The 20,602-nt window shown below is 47.4% G+C and overlaps 1 protein-coding gene across 3 annotated transcripts in view; it reads left to right on the top strand.

Annotated features, from left to right (window-relative positions):
• SSH2 (slingshot protein phosphatase 2) overlaps positions 1-20,602 on the top strand; it is a 95,460-nt gene that overhangs the window by 51,745 nt on the left and 23,113 nt on the right. For all 3 annotated transcript variants that reach the window (XM_017821546.1, XM_017821549.1, XM_017821548.1), the window contains 3 exons: positions 9,783-9,886; positions 14,540-14,604; positions 18,769-18,890. In XM_017821546.1, the coding sequence (XP_017677035.1) occupies positions 9,783-9,886; positions 14,540-14,604; positions 18,769-18,890 (291 nt within the window). The remainder of the gene's footprint in view (positions 1-9,782; positions 9,887-14,539; positions 14,605-18,768; positions 18,891-20,602) is intronic.

Genomic DNA, 20,602 nt, shown 5'->3' with positions numbered 1-20,602 from the left:
GGGGAGGATGCAGTAAAAATGAGAGAAAATTGAAAGTGCTGAGTGCAGCAGAAGTTAAAATACTGAACAAATAACTTCCTTCTATATTTTTATGAGTCAAATCCAACAGCCTCTTGATGATTTTTGATGCTTTTGGTAAACAAGCATCTGCTTCTTTTTAGCACAGAGGAAAAGGCTTATTATTCAGCATTGATTTCTTTGTGTAGAGACAGAGTGGTCCTTGTTTTGGTGCTCTATTTACAGGGGTCTGTTAATGTATTTACTGAGGGCAGGCAGCAAGGCTGTGATCAGAGCCAGGCAGCTTCTCCAGCATAATTCCTCCGTCCCATGCCCTGGTTGGGGTGGCTGCAGAGCCGAGTCCTGGCACAGTTCTGCTCCAAGGACCAGACTGGCCATGGTTCAGGCAAGTCAGTGATCCCCTTCCATCTGTAAAGTGCTGGACATACTTTGTCTAAATATAGGGGACGCTGGACTTGGCCGCAGTGAGGAGGGACAGTATGTTGACCTCAGAGTGTCTCCTGTGACTTGTGTTACAGTCATATTTAAAGCTGAGGGGTCCTTCTTGCAGGGCACTGCCAGTCAGGCCAAACATGGTCAGGTCTGTGACAGTGACGTGCAGGGAGATGGGAGTAAAAATTAGTTATAAAATATCCTGTCTTAAACATATTTCGGTGTAGTGGGTAGAGACCTGGTTGCTAACCAACTGCTCAAGGGTCTGGCAGCTGTTGTTTAAGGTTTAAAAAGAAATGTGCTGCGTATGAAGGCAACACTTTCAAACTTTGGTGGCAGAGGAGATTACTGTGTGGTTTAGAGATAATCAACATGGACTGTGTTAATTTGGAGGGAAAAAAGATAAGTACATGTCAATTGGAGGGCTGTTCTTCCTGAGGATAGCTAATCAAAAAGCTGCTGGTTATTTTTCTCTGATCCTTGATGCGATAGATTCCCCTTATGAAGTTTTCTCACGTCGATTAAAGTGTTTTTAAGATGATATTTGTGAAAGCATTTTGTTGGTACACAGCAGCTGGCTCGCTTTGGACAGACTGAGGTGGCAGGAGTGTGGCACGTGGTGGTAAAACACTGTGGAGTGTTCTCCTGGGTATCGCTGTCCTGCTCTGTGAACCCAGTGGTATGCATTAAAAATGCCCAAGAATGTTTAAACAGTATATAGCACAACAAGAATGTCATGTAGAGCTTTAATCTGGGAATGTCTTGACTTGGAGACCTGGAAGCCTTTGGGGACTGTCATGTAAAACAAATTCCTTTCATGGTCTCGCTTCCGGTCTGGGTCTCTTGCTTTAAAAAGTGCACAGAATCAGATTTCTTCTGTAAACACCCAGCCTGGATTTCTTAATCAGCATCCTAATTGTGTGAGCCACCCCCTTTCTAGTCCATGAGCTGCCGTGGTCGGACTGCAGGAAGGACGATTTTGCGCGTATCTTCAGTCTTGAATTCCAGAGACATCAGAGCTTTGTTTGCACAACTTGTTTTGCTGTTGCTTTTTGGAATCTTTTTCCTTCTCTCTGGGTAGATTATCTGGAGCCGACTGGGAGGCTGAACGTGGGCCACCAACACGTGGCTTGCTGGGCCTCCCTCGGTGTTGCACAGCCAGGGAGATGGGCAATAAAACTTTTTGTTATTAGCGTGCTGCCTGGAAAATGCTCTGTGATACCTTCCATCCGTCCTTGCTTAACTCTGTTCCTCATTGCCATGGTGACTCATGCAGCCTGTTCCCAGGTTCTTATTCCCCGAAATAAATCATTACCTGATGATCTGGTGTCAGTGGAGTGTCCCAGCTCGTGCTGCATTTCGGCAGTTGCTGGCAATTGAAACTCCACTTGGCACATCTCCCCCACCCTGAGAGCTGCCCAACCTCGGCACCTTGGTCCCTTCTGAGGCTGCTGAGCGCTGGCAGGAAGCGACAGGGATGGACTGGGCATGAAGTGACTGGGGGGGGTTGTGTGAGAGTTACTGTATGAGCACGCGCCCAGCAGCAGCCCAGTGAAACCTAATCCGGAGCTGTCGGCACAGGCATGGGCGCAGGGCTGGGGGGGAAGCAGCACTGAGCTCTGCCAGGTGGGATGGAGAGGAGACAGCTGGTGCCCGTGCTTTGACTTTACTTTAGGAGTTTATATGTTGAGCTGGTTCATCCATAGGCCAGGAGTACATGAGGGGAACAGGAAACCCGTGTGGACTTTGAGTTTTATCAGAAACTATAAAATGTTGTCCGGCTTAAAACCCAGTCTGCTTTCTTTTGCCTGTAACAGCCCTGCCTGTGAGGGAATGCATTTGATAGGAAGGTCAGCTCAGCCCTGCAGAGCGAAGCTGGGGGCACTGGGAGGCAGAGGAATGCTGCAGGTGGTTGGGTTTGTCTCGGCACTGTGCAGCTGCGTGGGCTGAACACTTCGCCTGCAAACAGCAGCTGTTGTTGCTCCCCTTGCTGGCAGCGAGGCAGGGATGAGTTTCTGGCAGAGGGAAGTTTCTCAGCCCAGAGCTGTCGTCGTCCGTGCGGTCTCCAGAGGACACCGCTGCTCTCTCCAGCATACCCAGGCTGTCCGGGCTCTGACTGAAGTTTGCAAAGTGGGTTCTGGAGCTCAGTAATTGTTCCTGGTGGCAGAAGAGCCCTGATGGCATGTGCATGATGGTTTGTTCCAGCAGAGGGCTTGACCTGTAGGCTGGTAACACATTCGAGTGTTGAGTGGGTATCAGTGCTCCCCCCAGCCTGGTGGGATGACCTGAGGCTGGTTAGATTCCGTCTCTGAAACTTTCTGGCTGTGGTTGTTTCATGTATCTGAAGCAGACGCAGACACACTTCACTTGCAGACGCAGCCATGCTCGTCAGCATTCCCTTTGGCAAGTTGGCAAATTCTCTCTGAATTTACCAGAAATTCTCTCCTCACTTGGAGCAAGTAAAAGGCCTTTGGGAATTCAGATTCACACCCATCATCCTTGCCTTTGGCTGTCTTCTAGCAAACTCTGAGTTTTTCCTATTGTCTTAGTTTGGCTTCAGAGTATGCCCATATTGAAGCCCAAAGCAAGAGAAAAGGGGACTTGGTGATGGTGAGAAGGGATCAGTACATCAGTTCATGCAGATGAGTAACGGTTGGCATTGCAGATCTTTCTGTGATGATGCCTGCCTGTGTCATTGCAGCTGAGTTCTCTCTCCAGGGAGCCCCACCTTGGAGCAGAGGAAGTGCCTGCAGACAGTTCCTTCTTAAAAAAAAGAAAAAGGCACAAATGCAGATGTTGTTAAAAATGCAGTTTGCGTCAAGCCTCTGAGCCCGAGTAGGTTCCCACGCTTGCTTTGTTTTTCTCCTCTGGCTGTTTCTTAAGTTGCAAAAGTGCTGAGTGGCAAGAGATGGCCTTTGGTGGAGAACCACTTCCCCTTTCTCTCCCTGCCCTCCGTGGTGTCACCTCTGCCGAATCCTTTTTCGGTAAGTCGTGGCCCTTGTTTTGCTCAGCACTGGGTTTGTTTCTGTTTTGGGTATCAGAGAAGCCTGGACATGTCTGTGTGTGCTGCCAGCTGACCCTGTTAATACAAATGTCACTGTAGGGCAGTCCTGAGTTATCTTTGCCTTTTCCATTTCCCTGTTGTTGTGGTAGGGTTTTGGTGGGGTTTTTTATTAGTATGTGGTACTGTGCTTTACACAGCTCTAGATCTGGCCTTTGTGTGAAGAGAAACGGTGCCTTCAGCACTTGTCTGGGAGCAAAGGCTTAAACTGGAAGCCAAACATTGCTTCCCTCTATTTAATTCATTAATGCTGTTGGCAGTTATTAAACAGTGCTTTAAAAAGTAAACAAGGGAAGTAGGGGTGTTGTTTGTTAAAAAACAAACCACAGTGAAGGTGAAAGAGGTGCTTCTCAGGGGACGGATGCTGGAAGAGTGCAGTGCTCTTGTCTGGTGGTTTGATGGAGAAGTGCCCTGGGCTGCCAGGCTGCACATAATCCAGCTGTGCACCCAGCTGCTGTTGCACCCTTGGCTGGGGGACTGCTGGGTTATTAACCAGGATTTTTCTTGTGGGCAGGGGAAGTGAGTGGGAGGCTGGCAGTGAGAGCCGCTCCTGCAGCAGGTGTGATGCCAGGCCCCGGGCCTGCCTGTGGAGGAAAGGAAACAGCCAGTTTGGGAGGGAGAGCAGGAAGAGGGAGGGAAATGGCTTGAGGTGCTGAAAAAGCCAGCAGGCTGCTTGGCCTGCCCTCCTGTAACTTCTTCCACAGCAGGCACAGCAAGCTGTGGGGGAATCGCAGCCCGTGCAGGGAGCATCCTGGCCGCTCCAGAGCTCGCTCTCGTGTCCCCGGATGCCCTCTCTCCCTCCTTCCACTCCTGGCTCCACAGCCTCGGGAATGAGCTCGGTATTGACGCCTGCTGTGCGCTCCTGCCAGCCTTGGAATTCTGGTCTTCTTCTTGCTTTTGTGTTTTGCAGCCCGTGGATTAAAGGAGGATGATAGAGCTGAGCTGGCAGTGAAGATGTGCAAGGCAGCATCCGCTGCTCGTGTTAGGGCAGAATGTTGGGGGACTCTTGAGCGAGCAGCCTGGCTCAAAAATGACAGAAGGGAGTTGGGTACACGATTTTGTTTCACTTCCTGATAGACACCTTCTGTACTGCATCTCTTCCCTGTCCTGTTTAGCTGCTGGCTCTTCAGACAGGGGCCGCCTTTCCCTGCACACGTGAGCAGCGTTTGGTAGCGTGGGGTCCTGACTGATGTCCCCAGTGCTTTAGTCTGCACTGACACTTCCCACTTTGAGGACTTGGGCTGCTGATGATTGCAGTTAGTCAACACCAGGGTTAACTTGTGTAATTCCTTACTGTCAGGCCTGTCTGCTTTCATCAGTGCAGTGCTTTTCTTTCATTTGCCTTTGCTCTGAGCAGCTGCTAGGGGGGAAAGGTATGTCCTGCAAATGGATTGGAGACTGGAAGCCCTTCCTGGTGGTGCCCAATTCTGCCAGGCAGTGTCTTGTGTTTGTAGAGCTTGTGCTGGATGGTGGTTGTGTTCCAAGAGATGCCCTTTAGGGAAATCTCTTTTCACTCTGGAGTTGGAAGTGTCTGTGGTAACTCCACAACTCTCTTGTCATGGGGAGCTGCAGCTCGAGCTAGGGTTGGCACTGAAATCCCAGAGTAGTCTCTCAGCTGTGTTAGGATGCTGCTTCAGAGCACTTTTCTGCAGGGTTCTGCTTAATAAATACCTACAGCTGACAGAAATCATGTTCATATTTCTGTAAATAATATAGACTTCTGTTCAAATGTGAAGTACCTTGAAATCTTCATTTCCCCTACCATCACTTTTTAACGTCCCTGTTTCTTCTAAGGACAAAGGGGAACAGGGCAGGAGTTCATGACCTCCCTGCAGTGCCTGTGTGCCGTGGGCATGGCTGTGAGGAGTGACAGCACGGGGGGCTTCGCTCCTCACTGCACTGACCAGTTCCTGTGCACTGTGCAGGGGGACATGGTGGAAGAACTTCTCCTGTCAGGGAATGGTGCCAGCTCTCTGGTTGTGCTACTTGGCAAGTGCCTGACTAAGGGCTGGGCTGGACAGGACAGAGCCTGCTGTAAAGGAGCTGCTCTGATGAGTATGTAGAGCTGACTTTTGGAAAGTCGTCCTCAGGCTCGCAATAACTTAATTAAGTGTTTATTAGGATAAAACATTGCCAGCAGCTGCTCAGGTGCCTCCTTGCTTTCCTTGCCGTGCTCTTAAAAAGGTTTTCTCTTCTTCCTCTACGCAACAGATTCAAAAGAAAACTATAAGGTTCCTTTTTGAGTAATTTACACTGAGGACTGAGGTTTCTCATCGAAACTGGTGGGTGGTGCAGATTCACCTGTCTGCTGGCAGGTGGGGCAGCTCCCCAGCCGAGCAGCCCCTCCGATGGAAGGCATCATCCAGGAGGGTCATGGCAAAGCTTCCAGTGATTCCTGTTGTTGCATCACTTTGGCATGGTCCCTAAACCAGTAACACTTTTGTGTCTTCAGACCAGTTTATTGGTGTTTGTCCTTGCAGTTCATGAACGGAGCTGTGCAGGGTAGCAGCTGGGAAGGTATTTACTGTTTGTTTGCCATCTGTAAGTTCTATGTGGATCCTATTTTGTAGCATAATGAGAATTTGGTATGAATTGTGCAGTGTTTTCCTCGTGCACGAGGAGTTCAGCCCCTGGGCAGCAAGTCAGGCAACGCGGGAATCACTTCTGTTTCCTGCTGTTAATGCTTGTTAGAAATGGAGACTTCTGAGGGGAAAGTCCGTGCTTTTTGTGCAAAGGGCTTTAAATAATCTGATGTGACTTGTACAGTTTCTACAAAATCTTTTCTGCCTGGGAGTAAAATCAGCACAAGTAGCGATTTCCGTAGGAGTTCCTTAAATTTCCCACTTTGTGTTGGTTCTCTTCCCAATGAGCAGGGAATTACAAATAGCACATCACTGGTGGCCTTGGGGTTGCTGCTTCACTGTAGAAGTGAGCAGGCTGAACATGGAACAGAAGGGGGTTTTTCCCCCCAGCAGTAGTGCTGAGGAGTGGTTATGGATTTAATCACTCCTCTATAGGCATGTCCCGAGTAAGTCTGCTCCAGAAGAAAGCCCTGTGCAGTCCAGAGGACTGATGAGGAGCCTGGTGTGCTGATAAAACACAGCTCAGCTTTGTTACCTCTGCCAACTTGGCTCTTTGTCTTCTGCTGTCCTGGGCTCAACTTCTCCCACACTGAGTGTCTTTTAACACCCAATCTGTCCCAGGAGATAGTTTCAAAGAGCATTGAAGCTCCTGTAGGCTTTGGCAAACCAGATTTTGTGGAGTATTTCAAAGCCCAGGTTACACTTGGGAGCCGTTGAGCTGTCAGCAGGGTGAAATCAGTAGTGGATGGCAGCACAGCTCTGCTGGTATGGTGAGCACAGTCCCACATTGTGAGGGTTGTTTTGAGCCCTTATTGCCCTTTTCACACACATCTTTTCTACCTTCTGTGTTTCTGAAGCATCTGGGGTAGAGCCTGTTAGCATCCCACCCAAGGAATCCTCTCTCCTCTTGTATTAGGGGTAGTATCCAAAGGTGATCTTGCCCTGAAATATGGAGTTTTTGGGAAAGGTCATGGCAGGGACTGTCCAAACAGGATGGACCCAAATTGAGCAGCCATCTCTGTGTGGCACAGAGGATGTCAGGGCGGTGATTGATTGCTTTTTTTCCCCTTGTTGTGCACCAAAATAAGCATCTCCTGAAAGAACAGTGTTAAACTTCGCTGGTAGTTATTATTAGAGCTCCTTGGACTTTCTATAAATTTGTGGCCTTTCCTCCCAAGATTTTTTGTGCTGCTTGAATCTCAGGGCGAGGGCTTGGTGGGGGGTGTGTGTATTGTTGGGTTTTTTGCTGAGATGCTGTGCTGGATATCGATGTGTGTTTGGTGTCGGGAGTTCAGGGTGGGCGATGCCGAGGGTGTACCGTGCCCTCATCTGCACACTGAGTGTCCCCAGAGCTGGATTTGGCAGAAGGACCAGGGCTCTTGTGTCTGTAGATGTGCCCTTGTCCCAGCAGTGCTGATGGCCATCTCCTGCCCTCGCTCCTGCCCTGGGGGAGGTGCTGCCCTCCCTGCTTGACCTCCCCGTTCCACAAGAATGATCTGCTTTGCCACATTCTTCAGCTCTTCCAGTCCTTTGTATGGGAAATCACATTCCCTTTCCCTAGTCTTACCAAGTCGAACTTAGTGCTTGTGGTTAATGGCCCAGAACAAGGCTGTCCTGGCTTTAGAAGAGAAGGTGGCCTCCTGGAAGGATGCACCTGATGGGAATCTCTTCAGTTCTGCCGCTGGTTCCTTTCCAGGCCGGTGGCTGAGAGCTGGTGATAGAATTGAGAAGATTTTTAACCTCCCAGCCCTCCAGCTACGTGCTGCTGTATCCACTAAAAATAGTTTCTAATTCCACCTTCTGGGGGAACCTCAGGCACAGGCTAAAGGATTGCTAATATTAGTTGTCGGCTTTGCTGATAAACTGTGTGAAAAGTGGCTGTGAGTGCTGGGTTCTTTCTCCTCCTGTGCAGCCTAACATCTTTTAACAGTTTTCTTCTATGGTGAGATTATAAAGGGAGGAGAAGAATTTATTTTTATCATTAATAATAATATTACTATTTTTTTAAGTATCTTCGAGATAACTCAGTGTTTCTCCAGTTCAGGCTGTAGGAAATTGTGCAGCTTGAGAGCTTTCAGAGGATTTATTTGTCACCAAAAGCTAGAAAGGCTGAGTCAAATTTTTTAATGTGAGTCTGAGGAAACATCTGTGCTTGGTGTGCCAATGAATTTATTATGTTTTGTTTTTAATTTTAGTATAGGTAAAGATCTCTGATCCATTTTAACTTGGGATGAGTGATTTTCTCCTTTTTGAAATTCTATTTTGTTGAAACATCCAGAGCATGTTTGACATCTGGTTCAATTTCAGAAAGAAATTTCTGGGAGAAACTTTGTCAGCGAGGAGTGCTGAGGGTATGACAGCACGATCTAAATATTGGGATATGCTGCAGGCTTTAGAAAGGTCTTTTTGAATCTGTGCATCTGCTTTGCTGGAGCTTGGAAAACTTCATTTTTTCATGTCCCCAGCAGCAAAATGGAGAGGTGCCCAGATATGTGCCTGAGCTTAGAGGGAAATCCAACTTTTTAACACAAGCTTGTGTAATTCTTGTGCCTATAAAAGTGTAGTTGGCAAGGCCTTTGCTAAAGCAGTCAACCCCAAATAATGAAAATACGTGGCAGGGCTTTTTACTCTATTAATAATTTCCCAATCCTTGTCTCTTAAAGGAAGGGAATAAATAATTAGGTTTGATATTTGTTTAAGGAGCGAAAGGAATTAAGTTCCTAAGCTTTGCTCAGCTGAAGGACAAGGCAGCATCTTTTTCAAGGCACAGAGCTGCTGGAATGCACAATGCCAGGGACTCTCCCATTCTGTCTTACCATATTCATCAACCATCCTGTTGACTACAGAATTGCTTCTGGCTTTCTTCAAAGCCTGTATGACTGTCTTATCAATTCTGAGAAAAGCAGGAACCCTCAAGTATGCAACAGGATGGCTGAATTGCAAAACCTGGAGTGTGTCTTGCTTTTTCCACGAACCACAACATCTCTAAGAAAGCTACTGGAAGATGTGCTTAAAATACCAGCTGTTCCTCAGAATCTGGGAATTCTTTACTGCCCCTTTTTTACAAACTTCTCTCCTCATGTGACTTCAGAAAGGGCAAAATCAGGGCAGTAAGTGGTGTCTGATTTCAACAGCATTTCAGTTTTGTTTTTAATTTATAAGTCATTGAGAGTTAATTATCGCGCAACTCATAGACAGTAGTTTCGTGATTTCTTAGTCTGTTGTGTACACTAATTTTCTTTTGGCTAACTGCAGAAGGGAGACATTTGTTTCTGCAGGGCATCAGCTGTGTCTGAACCACAGAGCTCGGGGTTAACGGAGTCCGTAATTACCGAGGTGCGTGGGCTCGCTCTGCTCATCACCGTTCAGAAATGTGGATGTCTCATCTTGACTTCCAAATCCAGAATGTAGCCATAGGTTCCACCTCTGCAGGCAGAGTGGCACCAGGCATGTGTTCTGCTTTTCAGTGTTTCTCTTTTTGTGTTGTTCTCAGTTATGCTTTGAGTGTTTGCAGCACTTACATGAGGGGGAAAGTTCTTTACCAACAGAACAATTTGGTCTAAATCACTTCCTTGCAAAAGAACAGAGCATGCATTATTCAGTGCCTTGAACTTCTCTTATTCATTGCTTTTTTTCCTTTTAAATACAAGACGGTTTTCCTCACTCTCTGTTTGTCTCTCCCCTTGCAGTATCAGCGAAAGCTTCCTCACTGTGAAAGGTGCAGCTCTTTTCCTGCCACGTGGAAATGGGTCATCCACTCCCAGGATCAGTCACAGGCGCAACAAACATGCAGGTAAAGTGGTGTATGGATGACTGGGGCTTGTCTGTTCCCTCTAATTTCAAAGTCCACTTTTCCTGAATTCATTTTCACCTCATGACACACATTTCTGTCTGCTCCTGGTGTTTGTTAAAGCCTGACCTGCCAGTCTCAAGGCTGTGCTGTTTGATGCTGATTAGATGGAAAGGTTTCAGAACTCTTGTTTGTCCTGCGAAAATGAGGGACATCGAGGCAGTAGTCGTGACATCGTGGAGACTTCAGAATAACTGCCCCCCCAAATACCATCCTGTAATTTTTGTATGAGAGGGGGGATGGGAGGATTGCCATGAAAACCTTCAGGCATTGCACTGGGAAACCTGAGGTTGTGATATGGGATGAGTAATTGTTCTTCCTAATCTGAAAGTAACCGGTTCTGATGGAGGGAAGGGAGGATATTTACCTCTGTGTGGGGGGGAGGAAACCTCTGAGCAAAGTCACTGTGACTTCTCAGAGGTGTGAGCAGAGTGAGTAATACAGAGTTGGTTATAATTCCGCCTCCTTTATCTGCTCCAAGTTTGTGTTTTTGCTTTGACTCTCTTTGAAAAGTTGACCTGAATAATGGAACTCAAACATTTCAGAGTAGGTTGTTTTTCATTGGCTATGGTGCTTAATCAGTGGTGGTGTGTTACAGGGATCAGATAGTGTGGGGATTTTCCCTTGCATTGAGCAATTGACAGGAAAAAAAAAACATGGAAACCTTCAGACTTCTGCATATGGGACAGAAATAGAAACAGAGAGGAGGAGTCAATGTGCTTTGCCAGGAAGTGACCAGCAAAACGTGATTTGATTTGATTCCAGGTGTAGATCACTTTGTACTTTGAGACCAGCAGACTTGTCATCCAGGTCTACATCTGGCAGAGTTCCGTACCTGATGTCTGGCCACCTAAAAATCTATTTACGAGTATATTTATAGAAAAGGTTTAAGTCAGAAGGCAGTTAATCACATACTTGGATTCAAACTACTTTGGTGAGATGCATTAATTACCGGTTGTCGAAAGAAAATGTTCTGAAGCTTAATTTAAAGCTGGCCTTTCTGGTCGAGAATGAAGTGAAATTGTCTTTAGTGTGAAAGTAGTCAGCAGTCTTTTAAAAGTTTTTCTTGGCCTGTCTTGGTTTTTGGTCTCTCCAAAGACCATTGCTGAAGCCCAGGTCTCCCCCTGGCAGCTGCTGCCTTGGCTTTACCTCCAGAGAAGACCCACTGGATAGTTTTCCTTGTGAACCTCTGCAAGGCAGCACAAACAGCTGTTGAGTCTCTCTCCTTCCCTCATCCACTTGCTCCGGCTGACTTGCATGAGGTCTGGAGACCTTGGTGGAAAAACAGTTGCTTGTCTAATCAGCCCAGAGCTCTTGGAAGCCAGATTGCCAAAGAAGCAAATCCGGTGTGTTGTAATTGCTTACAGCAAGATGTTTGGTACTGGAGAGGCTGGCTTGCCTAAGGGCTGGGGTTTTTGTTCTTAGAAGGTGTATTTTATTCCTGTCCTGAGATTTAATGAGGCATCAGTACTGTCCTTTCCTCAGTTTCCCTGCTTGTCAAGTGATGGGAATGCTGTAGTGATTTTTATGGTGCTTAGAGGTTTCACTGCAGAGGGTCCCTTGTCTGCGTGTGCACCAGCTTTCTTTTCTGTGGATTTTTCTAATAATCAGCAGACCGAGGGATCAATGTGTCGCCTTCTTGAGCAAAACATCTGTGCCACCAAAATTAAATCAGTGATGTAGAGAGCGTGGCTGTGAGCGGTGAACTGGCCACTGGCACTGAGCTGGCACAGTGTGTGCAGCTGCCTCCTCTCTGGGACACTGATATTCCATGCTCAGCTTCCATTCCCTTGTATGTCGTGACTTATCTCTGGCACACAAAATTAGCAGAGGGTAGAGAGCGGACATAACTTTCCAGTATGGAATTGCTGCCTATGGATGCAATAGTATTCCAAGTGACTCCAAGAGCATTTTCTAGGAAGCTTCACTAGCCTTCCTGAGCTGCTTTTTTAATTCATCAGAGGCGCTGGAATCCAGCGGGAAGAGTAAATGGGTAACAGGAAGTAATTAATGCTCCCACCCGTTTCTTTAATCGCATCTCCAGCGATGGAATCATTGGCAGATTGACTAGATATGGCACCACCTGTCCACACTCCTCTTGCTGGGCGGTCCTGTGCCACCTGGAAAACTGATCTGTGGGATGGTGGGCTTGCTTTTCCACAACAAACTACGCAGGCCAGAAAACAGTGTAACTTCCCTGGGGCTTTTGCCATCTCTGGAACGCTGTGAATCACTTTTCAGATCCCACTCTGATGCTTTGCACCTATCCTGCCAGCTCAGGGAAACAAAAGCATCTGCTCAGTGCAGGACAATGTGATAGGAAGCAGCAGCCCTGCCATGAATGCCAGCAAAGCTGACAGCTCTTCACAGGACAGGATGTGGTATCTTTGTGCTGATTCTGGCATGTTAAAACCTTTCCTTTGGTTTTTCTTAATCCAGGAAGCTTACAAAATGCCTTGTGTGTTTGGGGCTGAAAACACTGCAAGTCGATTAAAGCTGGCCAAGGAAGCAATCCTTTACTTTCCAGCTCTGGAGCTCCCAAGGCTGGCAGGGGAACAGGGAGGAGTGTGGTAAACTTTCTGAGGATGAGGGATAATGGAGCTCCTTGACTGAGCCTTGCAGAAAGGGTTGTCGTAGAAACTTTGTCTCGTTTTTAAGTGTGGAGATAATCCAGTATTCCTGGTGATGTTTTTTTAAACTCTGGAAACTTTGGCTCTTAAGCTGGTTCCTGAATTACTGGCAGCAATAGCTGGGAACTGTTACATTTTGGGGAAGGAAAAGCTGAGGTGAAGCATCTTTCATTTCAAGCTACCTAAGACGTGGATGCTTCATGAGACAGACACTTGCAGGGCTCTTCCAGGCAGTGGGCAGGAGGTGCAGAGGGACTTTCACCTGTTGAGTTGACTGTTCTCAGCAATTCCCACTGTGGGAGCAGCTGAAACTTGCTGGAACTGGGCGGTGTTTGCCAGGATTCTGCACTGGTGATGACGTGGGGAAGTCCTGTCGCTGCACCCCTGGGAGGACAAGCACCTGATGGATGAGTTGGCCTTTCCTGAGTTACCTGCCTCCATAAATAGTTGTTATTTATGGAGGCACGTGCCAGCCACTCCTGCATTGGGAACAATGTCCTTGGGCAGGAAGCGGCTTCAGCCGCTGGTACTTTGTGACTTCCCCAGCGGTGCAGAGTGCCTCAGTTTTTCCCACCCCCAGTTGAGAATGCAATCCCAGAGCATTGACTCATTCTCCATGTGCTAAAATGTGTTTCAAGGAGGAAGGAAGGGAGCAGGGAATGCTGTGTCCTGTGTAGCCCACTCCACGCTAGCTTGCCTCTGTCCCATCCAGAGAGGGGCTGCTCTTCCACCAGCTGTAAAAGTCATTAGGAAACTGGGTACTGTGCTCTTGCTGGACAGCTTTTCCTTTCTTTCCCTCCCCTTTTGGGGCATTTCTGGATGCTGCTCCATGTCCAAGATTTCCTGGTTTCTGAGAGTCTGTGAAATAGCATGGATTGTAGAACCACTGATGATTTGGGAAAGGAGTTCAGGGAGATTAACCAGCCTTCCTAGAAAATGCTCTTGTAACCACTCCTGCTGAATATTTGCTCCTGCTTCATGGTCTTCCCTGTAGTGTTACCTAAACTCAGCTTCCTGGATGTGGGGGAGTGGGAGAGGGTGGGACAGTAAAGGCTCCTCTTCTTGCTGATCTGTACCACCCACCTGGCAGCCTTGCACTCTCCTTTCTGGGAATGCAGATTAATTTTCCATACAACGATGGCAGAAACAGGAGATGCTGCTGCTGACTGACACTCAGGGGGTGATGTTGGCTCTCTGCAGGCCAGGGAGTAGTGCTGAGAAGTCAGTGCAGCAGTGCTGGCAGAAAGGCATCTCAGTTGTCTTTCAAATACTTGATGCTATAGGTACCTGGGACACTTGACTCATTTTTTAATAAGACTCAAAATCATAGTCATGCAGTAAATTTAATTTTCTTTTATTTTTCCTCGGCCTCACCAGTTGAAAGTGTTGCAAGTGTTTTCTAAGAAAAAAATTGCAGGTGTTTGATTTTTCAGGTGGCAATTCTTAGCTGCTTTTGGGAGGGGTTGGTACACAACCATACGTGGGCACGTGCTGGTCTAAGGTGGGACTAAATCTCACTTCATAGGGGATACTTTTGTCTGGGTAGTAGTTCTGCACTGGGTGTAAAAAAAGTTGGTATAAAAAGAAGTTGGTATAAAAGAAGTGGCAGATTTCTGGTTTGAAGCATGTGGTAGAATGAGATGTTGAGCCACAGGGGTGGGGTCCATTTCTACCTAGTTTGCCTTGTCTATTAAAAGAACAAAGAACACCGAAACACTGTTAATTTCTGTTAAAAAAGATAACAGGATTTAGCAGGAGAGAGCATAGTAACTGAGGAACAGGTGAGCACAGGGAGCAAAGAGCAGCTGACTCAGAGATGACAACTCATCTCTGAGGAGGTGGGAGTGACGACACTCACGGTGACGTGTCGGGTTTCTCAGTGGACATTTGCTCTGGCTGGAGAGCCAGGAACTTGCATGTGATTTAAAACTATTTTTGTGCACTCACCTTTCCCTCTTGCCCGCAGGGGATCTCCAGCAGCACCTGCAGGCCATGTTCATCCTGCTCCGCCCAGAAGACAACATCAGACTGGTAGGTCGGCTTTGTGCTTATCTGCTGGGAACCAATGTAAAGGTTAAGTGCCACTTGACAAATACACCTGTGGAACTCATGAAAGCAGTGCTGTGTTTGTGTCTGAGTGGTATCGTCAGCAGGTCTGGGGAGTCTTTGCAACAACAAAGGTAGAAAAGCAGCTAATTATGAAAGGCCTGCTTATTTGGTTGTTCAGTGAGACAAATTGTATGGCTGGAAGATTGTCTTTGAACCGAGCACTGAGTACCTGTGCTCTTAAAGTCCTGTAACAATTGCCAGAGAAGATGGGTAAATTATCTTGGTGCCCTGTTTAAATCAAGAGTAGATGACTTATGTCCGACCAGTGTGAGCACCTGCCTTCCTACAGTAGTTCAGTTGTGTACCTCACTCTTCTCTCCTCACTTGTGGCATCCTAAAAAGCCATGGCTTATCAGGAAGGAGCAGGTAGGACCCCCATGTAGCCATGCACCTACACTGAACCTTGGCCTTCTGCTTTTTTGGGCTGTTGCCTCCTACAACAATGCAATCAGGTATTGCTGTTCATAGCATTGTCATGCAGTCCTGAAGAGCTCCAGAAGCCAAGTGTGAGCAGTGAGGAATTTGTCTGGGACATGTTGAAGTGCTCTACAAGGCCAGGCATGACTGCAAGTGTATCTGCACCTCTCATCACTCAGTAGCCTGAAGTTTCTTCCCTGTGTTGTCTTGGTGCATCTTAGCAACGTCTGCCCAAAGAAGGACTGCCAGCACCACAAGTGTTATCTGGCACCTCTGGTTTGCTGAATCCTCCTGGGCCGTGCTGAGGATGGACTGGTTGTATGAGTATAGCTAGGAAACAGCCAAGATTAATATGGAATGCTTAAACTTCCGAAATGACCACCGAAAATAATTTGCCATAAGCAAACTAAAGGACCTGCTTCTAAACTTTTTCAGGCACACCTTGCTGTCACTAAAATTTCGCTGAAAGTGATGGGAATGGGGGTTTTCAATGCTTTTCAGAATCTGAGCTGGGGTTAGAACATTGGAAGCCATTGAACAAGGCATTGTTCAGCAATATCACTGGCTACATTGTGTGATTTGGGACAAATTAGCCTTAACAGCTGAATAAGGACTTTGTGGGCTGAGACATAAACCCTTTTGTTCTGAGCTACATTTGGAATGCTGAAATGTAGCGTGAGGTTAAGTTCGATAGTCTACTTGAATTTAATTGATTCTTGACGAACGAAGGGTGTGCAGAGCTGCAGTGGAGTCTCTCACAAGACAGTAGATACAAATGAGATTTGAAATATAAACAGTACTGAGAGAAATGCATTCTCTTCATTTCGTTGGCTGCTGTCATTCAGAGGGCAGCAGAGAATCTAATCCTCTAAAAACCTACACTTAAAATTTGGAACAACCCTTGTCTCTGTTGGAGCTGTTGGCAGAGGTTTTTAGCCCTCCATGAGAGCAGGATTAGAGCAACAGTACCAGTGTAAAATCAGTAGAAAGGAGCAAAAAGGAGTTAAGAGTACAAAGTGATCGAACATGTTTCTGTAGCTTAGCAGAGCTGGGGACTTGAAAGTTGGACATACTTTTTTGTCTTCAAATCAAGTAACTCAGTGAGAAATGTCTTCCTGGATGAAACACTATCAGAGAGAATGAAAAAGATGAAAGGTCAGTATGAACTTCTTGGAATGTGCTGTTCATAAGGGCTGGTGAAATATCAAATCATACTTCTGATGAAACAAGAATGCAGCAGAAGATAAAGTTGGCTTGTGTTTAGGTGAGCCTGAAAGTAAAAAAATGTCTGGCCCTGAAAGCACTACGGGTGATGATTTGTTCATGAACAGACCACAAATAACCTTCCCAAATTGAGAAAGCTAGCTCTATATAGGTGAGCTGTTGAGAAAGAACTTCCCATCTCATCACAGTCCCTGAAGCCAGGCCATCCTCTCTAAAGTGACTGGGTTTTCAAATACCTTCATTTAAAAGGCATCAGAGCACTTGGTGTGCTCCTGCTGTCAGGTGAGCGTATGAACTAGCACTTAATGGCAAGGCTGGAGACTCATTTGTGATTTGTTGGGCATGTTGGAGCTCTAGTAGTAATCTTTGAGGTTGGCTGATTTACAGTGTCAAATTTGCGGGTTTATTACTCCAGTAAACGTAGCAAAACACATTATCTGCCCCAGTCGTGGTTCTTTGCTTTGTGCTGAGGGCGTAAGTGTTGAGCCCAGAGAGCCACACTAAGCCATGCCCTGTTCCTCTTAAGTGGCCTCTGAAAATCCCACCCCACCGACATGTAGCTACGTGACCTTTGCTCGCTGTTTGTCTCGCCTTGTTCTAAAGGGTCTTGCATTAAGACTTCCCATTACTGCCAGCCAAATTGGTTTAGCAAAGTAAGTTAGATTATGTTAATCCTCTTGCTTATGGACTGTCCTCAAGAGAAGCAGAACAGAACTTGTGTGTGGATGCCCCGAACATGGAGCAGCTGCGTCCGTCTGCTCCCATTTTAGGCAAGTCTGTGCTTCTTGTTGAGGTTTGGTTCCTAATGTAGATAATAACTTTAACCACCAAGCCCTTGATGACTACTTGCTCTTCTAGGTGGAAGAGCACCTTTCTGTTTTCCCACAAGTGGTTAGTGGTAGAAACAGCTGTCTTTGGCAGAATTCACACCTTGGAGGACTGACCGCTTTGATCTTCCGTGTTTCCAAAGGAATCCCAGTGACTCAAGAAGCAAGAAGGAAAATAAGGCTGGTTTTAGCATGACTTATCCTAAGGAGATGGGGTGGGGCACAGTCTCTGTACAGAGCACGGCTGTCTGCTGGCATCAGCATTTGGGTAGTTTCTGTTGGTCTTTGGTCCCATTGGACAAGTCTAGAAGACTCCATCAACACCGTCTCCTGCCTGCACTTGCTGTTCTGTCTCATCACTAGAGCTGCTGCTCCCTACAATTCCACTGGGAAGCTTTCCCTGCTGAGCACGGGGCAAGGCTGGACTGGGACGGCTCCTTCTTGCCCGTGTTTGCTCTCTGCAGGCCCCGCTCAAAGTTCAAGGAGCAGTTTAACAGTGTGGTAAACACTGAGGCCAGGCAGGGTCTTGGGGTTGGATTGGGCTGTCCAAAGTTAAGGTTTAGTATACAGAATTAAGACACTTCCTTTCTAGGGGTGTCCTAATTTCTCTACTTCGGATCCTGTGACTAAAATAACTGTAAATGGCTTGGAACAGAGTCCAGAAAGTGTTGCAAGTAAAGGCTGCCTGCTGCAGATGTTTATAGGCAGTGCAGGGCTCCCTTTCCCAGGCTCCTCGCTAACCAGCAGCCTGTCTGTAAGATTTGCTGGAGTCACTTCAGTTCTCACTTCCTTGTGGCTTCTGGAGGAGCAGCACAGCTCAGTGCAGCCTTTCAGGAGCTTCAGTGTTGGTCTGACATTCACAGCTGAAGTTCCACAGCTGCTCTCTGAATGCTGTCAGTAGTATTTGATCTGGGGGAGTTTGGGCTGAACTGCAGTCCTGCTAGAGCTCTCTCTTGGCACTGGGGTAAATGTGGTTGTGGCAGGAGCAATGAGGCACAATGACTTTCACCTTTTCTGGGCAATCTGAATCCAGTGGTGGATACAACTTAGTCATCTTTTCCTGCCAGGTGTAGGGCAGCAAGGTTGCATCTGCACTGGGGAAGTTGCCAGAAGAATTCAAAGGACCAGCAGGAAACCACATATGAATTAGGTCCCATGAATTAGATCTTGGTTGTCTGGTGGTGGTAGAAAGGGTCTTGTTGGAGCTGTTGTAGCACACAGTAGTTCAAAGGAAAGTTCTAGTTCTTTGGGCAAAGTCCTCGGAGAGGTGAAGAGCATGTTCAACACCCTTCTGTCTCGCTGGACGTGTGATGGTCCACGAAGCTCACAGGGCTGGGACCAGTCAGAGGGCTGTAGGTTGTTCAGAACCAACCCTAGTGGGACAGAGCAGGCCTGGAGCCAGGCATGCAGAGGGCACCAGGAACATCCCAGCTCTTGAGGAAGGCACTGTGGGAGAGTGAGGCCCTTCTTACCCAGCTGAGGAGCGTGGGACATCCGTACTAGTCCAAACTGCATCACTGCTTCTGCACCTGTCACTGAGCATGAAAAAGTGGCTTGTGAAGGTAATAATGTGTGTTTTGCTGAGTGCACTGCTGATCTCTCCCCTTCTTTTCTTCAGGCTGTAAGACTGGAAAGTACCTACCAGAACCGCACTAGATACATGGTGGTGGTGTCCACCAATGGCAGACAAGACACCGAAGAGAGCATTGTCCTAGGAATGGATTTCTCTTCCAATGACAGGTACTCAGAGGGTCCAGGTGGGGGAAGTCCTTGTGTTCACCCACACATCGAGTTAAGTGCAGAAATCACTGTCTGGTGTCCATGTTTTCTGGGGATAGACTGCTTCAGATTTTCCAGCCTAATACCTTTTTTGAGATCCAGAATTCCCTTTTTATTTTTTGAAAGGAGATGGCAAATGGGAAGGCAACAGTGCAGGTCAGCATTTTGTTGATTCCTCTGAGCCTCAGGCTTGTGTGAGGGTGTTCAGTGCCCTTAAATGCCTCTTAGGTCTTTTAAGTCCTGCATCTGCACACCAGGGACAGGGACAATTTGCATGCAAAGAAAGAAAAAGCTGCAGTTAGAGAAGCTGTCAGGGTTCAGGAGAGCAGGTAATAAGACAGTGACTGTGAGGCAGCCCCTTGCCAAGGTCAGGGCAAAAAAGGCCTGATGGGAATGTCAGGGTTGGAGATGGCAGATCTTGCACAGTGTGTGCTCTCCCCAGACAGCAGTGTGTCACCAGGGTTTAGTGCTTCTGCTTCATTCATTTAAATTCCTGCTGACCTTTCCACAAGGCTGCAGAATGTGGCTGGGAAGCAGCTTTTGCTGCTGGAGGGCCTGTAAGCCAGGAGGCAGCACCCCTGCAGCTTCAGGGACAGAAGCTTCACATTTAGAAGGGGACATTGGGCACTTTGAAGAGGGCTTGGAAGCACATGAGCTCTAAGTAAATCTTGGCCTACATGGGGAGAAAATCACCTGGATATTTAACCTATTTTGGAAGCTTTCGTACTCATGCTTACTTCTAGCACAGCTGTTCCAGGAATGAGTCTTGACAGTAGTTGGAATAAATTACTTTAGTAGTTAGCAGGGTCACTAGAAAACATTTTTGAACTATTGGGCTAAGAAATTGCCTCCTAAACAGCGTGCTGGTCACAGCAGCCACCATGCTTAGTCTCAGGTGGCTTAGTTTGGACGCTTGGCTTGGGTGATTGCTGCTAAAACAGGGGACCAGCTTGATGCTGCCCCTGGCTCCTGTCTCCCTGCGCGGGTGTGCACAGCTGTGGCTCAGGGATGCTCTTGCTGTGGGTAAGAATAACTTGTCCTTGCACAGGTTGCTGTGAGCTTGGAGCAGCTCACTGTTGGCTGTGATGTAGCAGCACAGCCACCTTTGATAACTGAGAGCTCGCTGGTATTCAGCCTCTAATAACATACCGGGGTCGTTTCAGCTTTCTGCTGGAGTTACTGAGGTTCTGGATGGTCACTCTGATACGCCCTCCCTGAGCCCACTCGGTATTTATAACCCAGTGTAGACTTGTTGCTATGGTCTCTGATAAGCGCTCGCTGCACAGTATCACTAAAAATACCCCGGCCACCTTGGGAAGCCTTTTAAAAACACATCTTTCCATGAGCTCATCCCGTGTTGTCAACAGAAATAGCTGCGTGCCGCAGTGTCTCCTTGTGCGGGGCACCAGGCGCTCCGAGGCGTGTGCACGGCCAGGGCTCCATGTCTGCTGACCCTCCAAAGCCTGGTCTCACCCTCTTCCCCCACTTGTCATGAGCTGGAGACTGGCGGGGGCGTTGGAGCTGGTGGAAATTTGAGAGCACCCAGTGCAAAGCATAGGAGCAGGAGGCGGCTGAATTCAGTTCTTCTTCAAGATGCTGCTTTGATTATGGAGCGATTTTTGCAGCTTTATGAGATTCAGAGGAGCGGCAGGCACTGATCTCTTCTCTGTGGG

The sequence above is a fragment of the Lepidothrix coronata genome, unplaced genomic scaffold, assembly GCF_001604755.1.
Source record: "Lepidothrix coronata isolate B3197 unplaced genomic scaffold, Lepidothrix_coronata-1.0 Scaffold91, whole genome shotgun sequence".
Taxonomy (NCBI): domain Eukaryota; kingdom Metazoa; phylum Chordata; class Aves; order Passeriformes; family Pipridae; genus Lepidothrix; species Lepidothrix coronata.
This window is presented reverse-complemented; position numbering and strand designations above follow the sequence as displayed.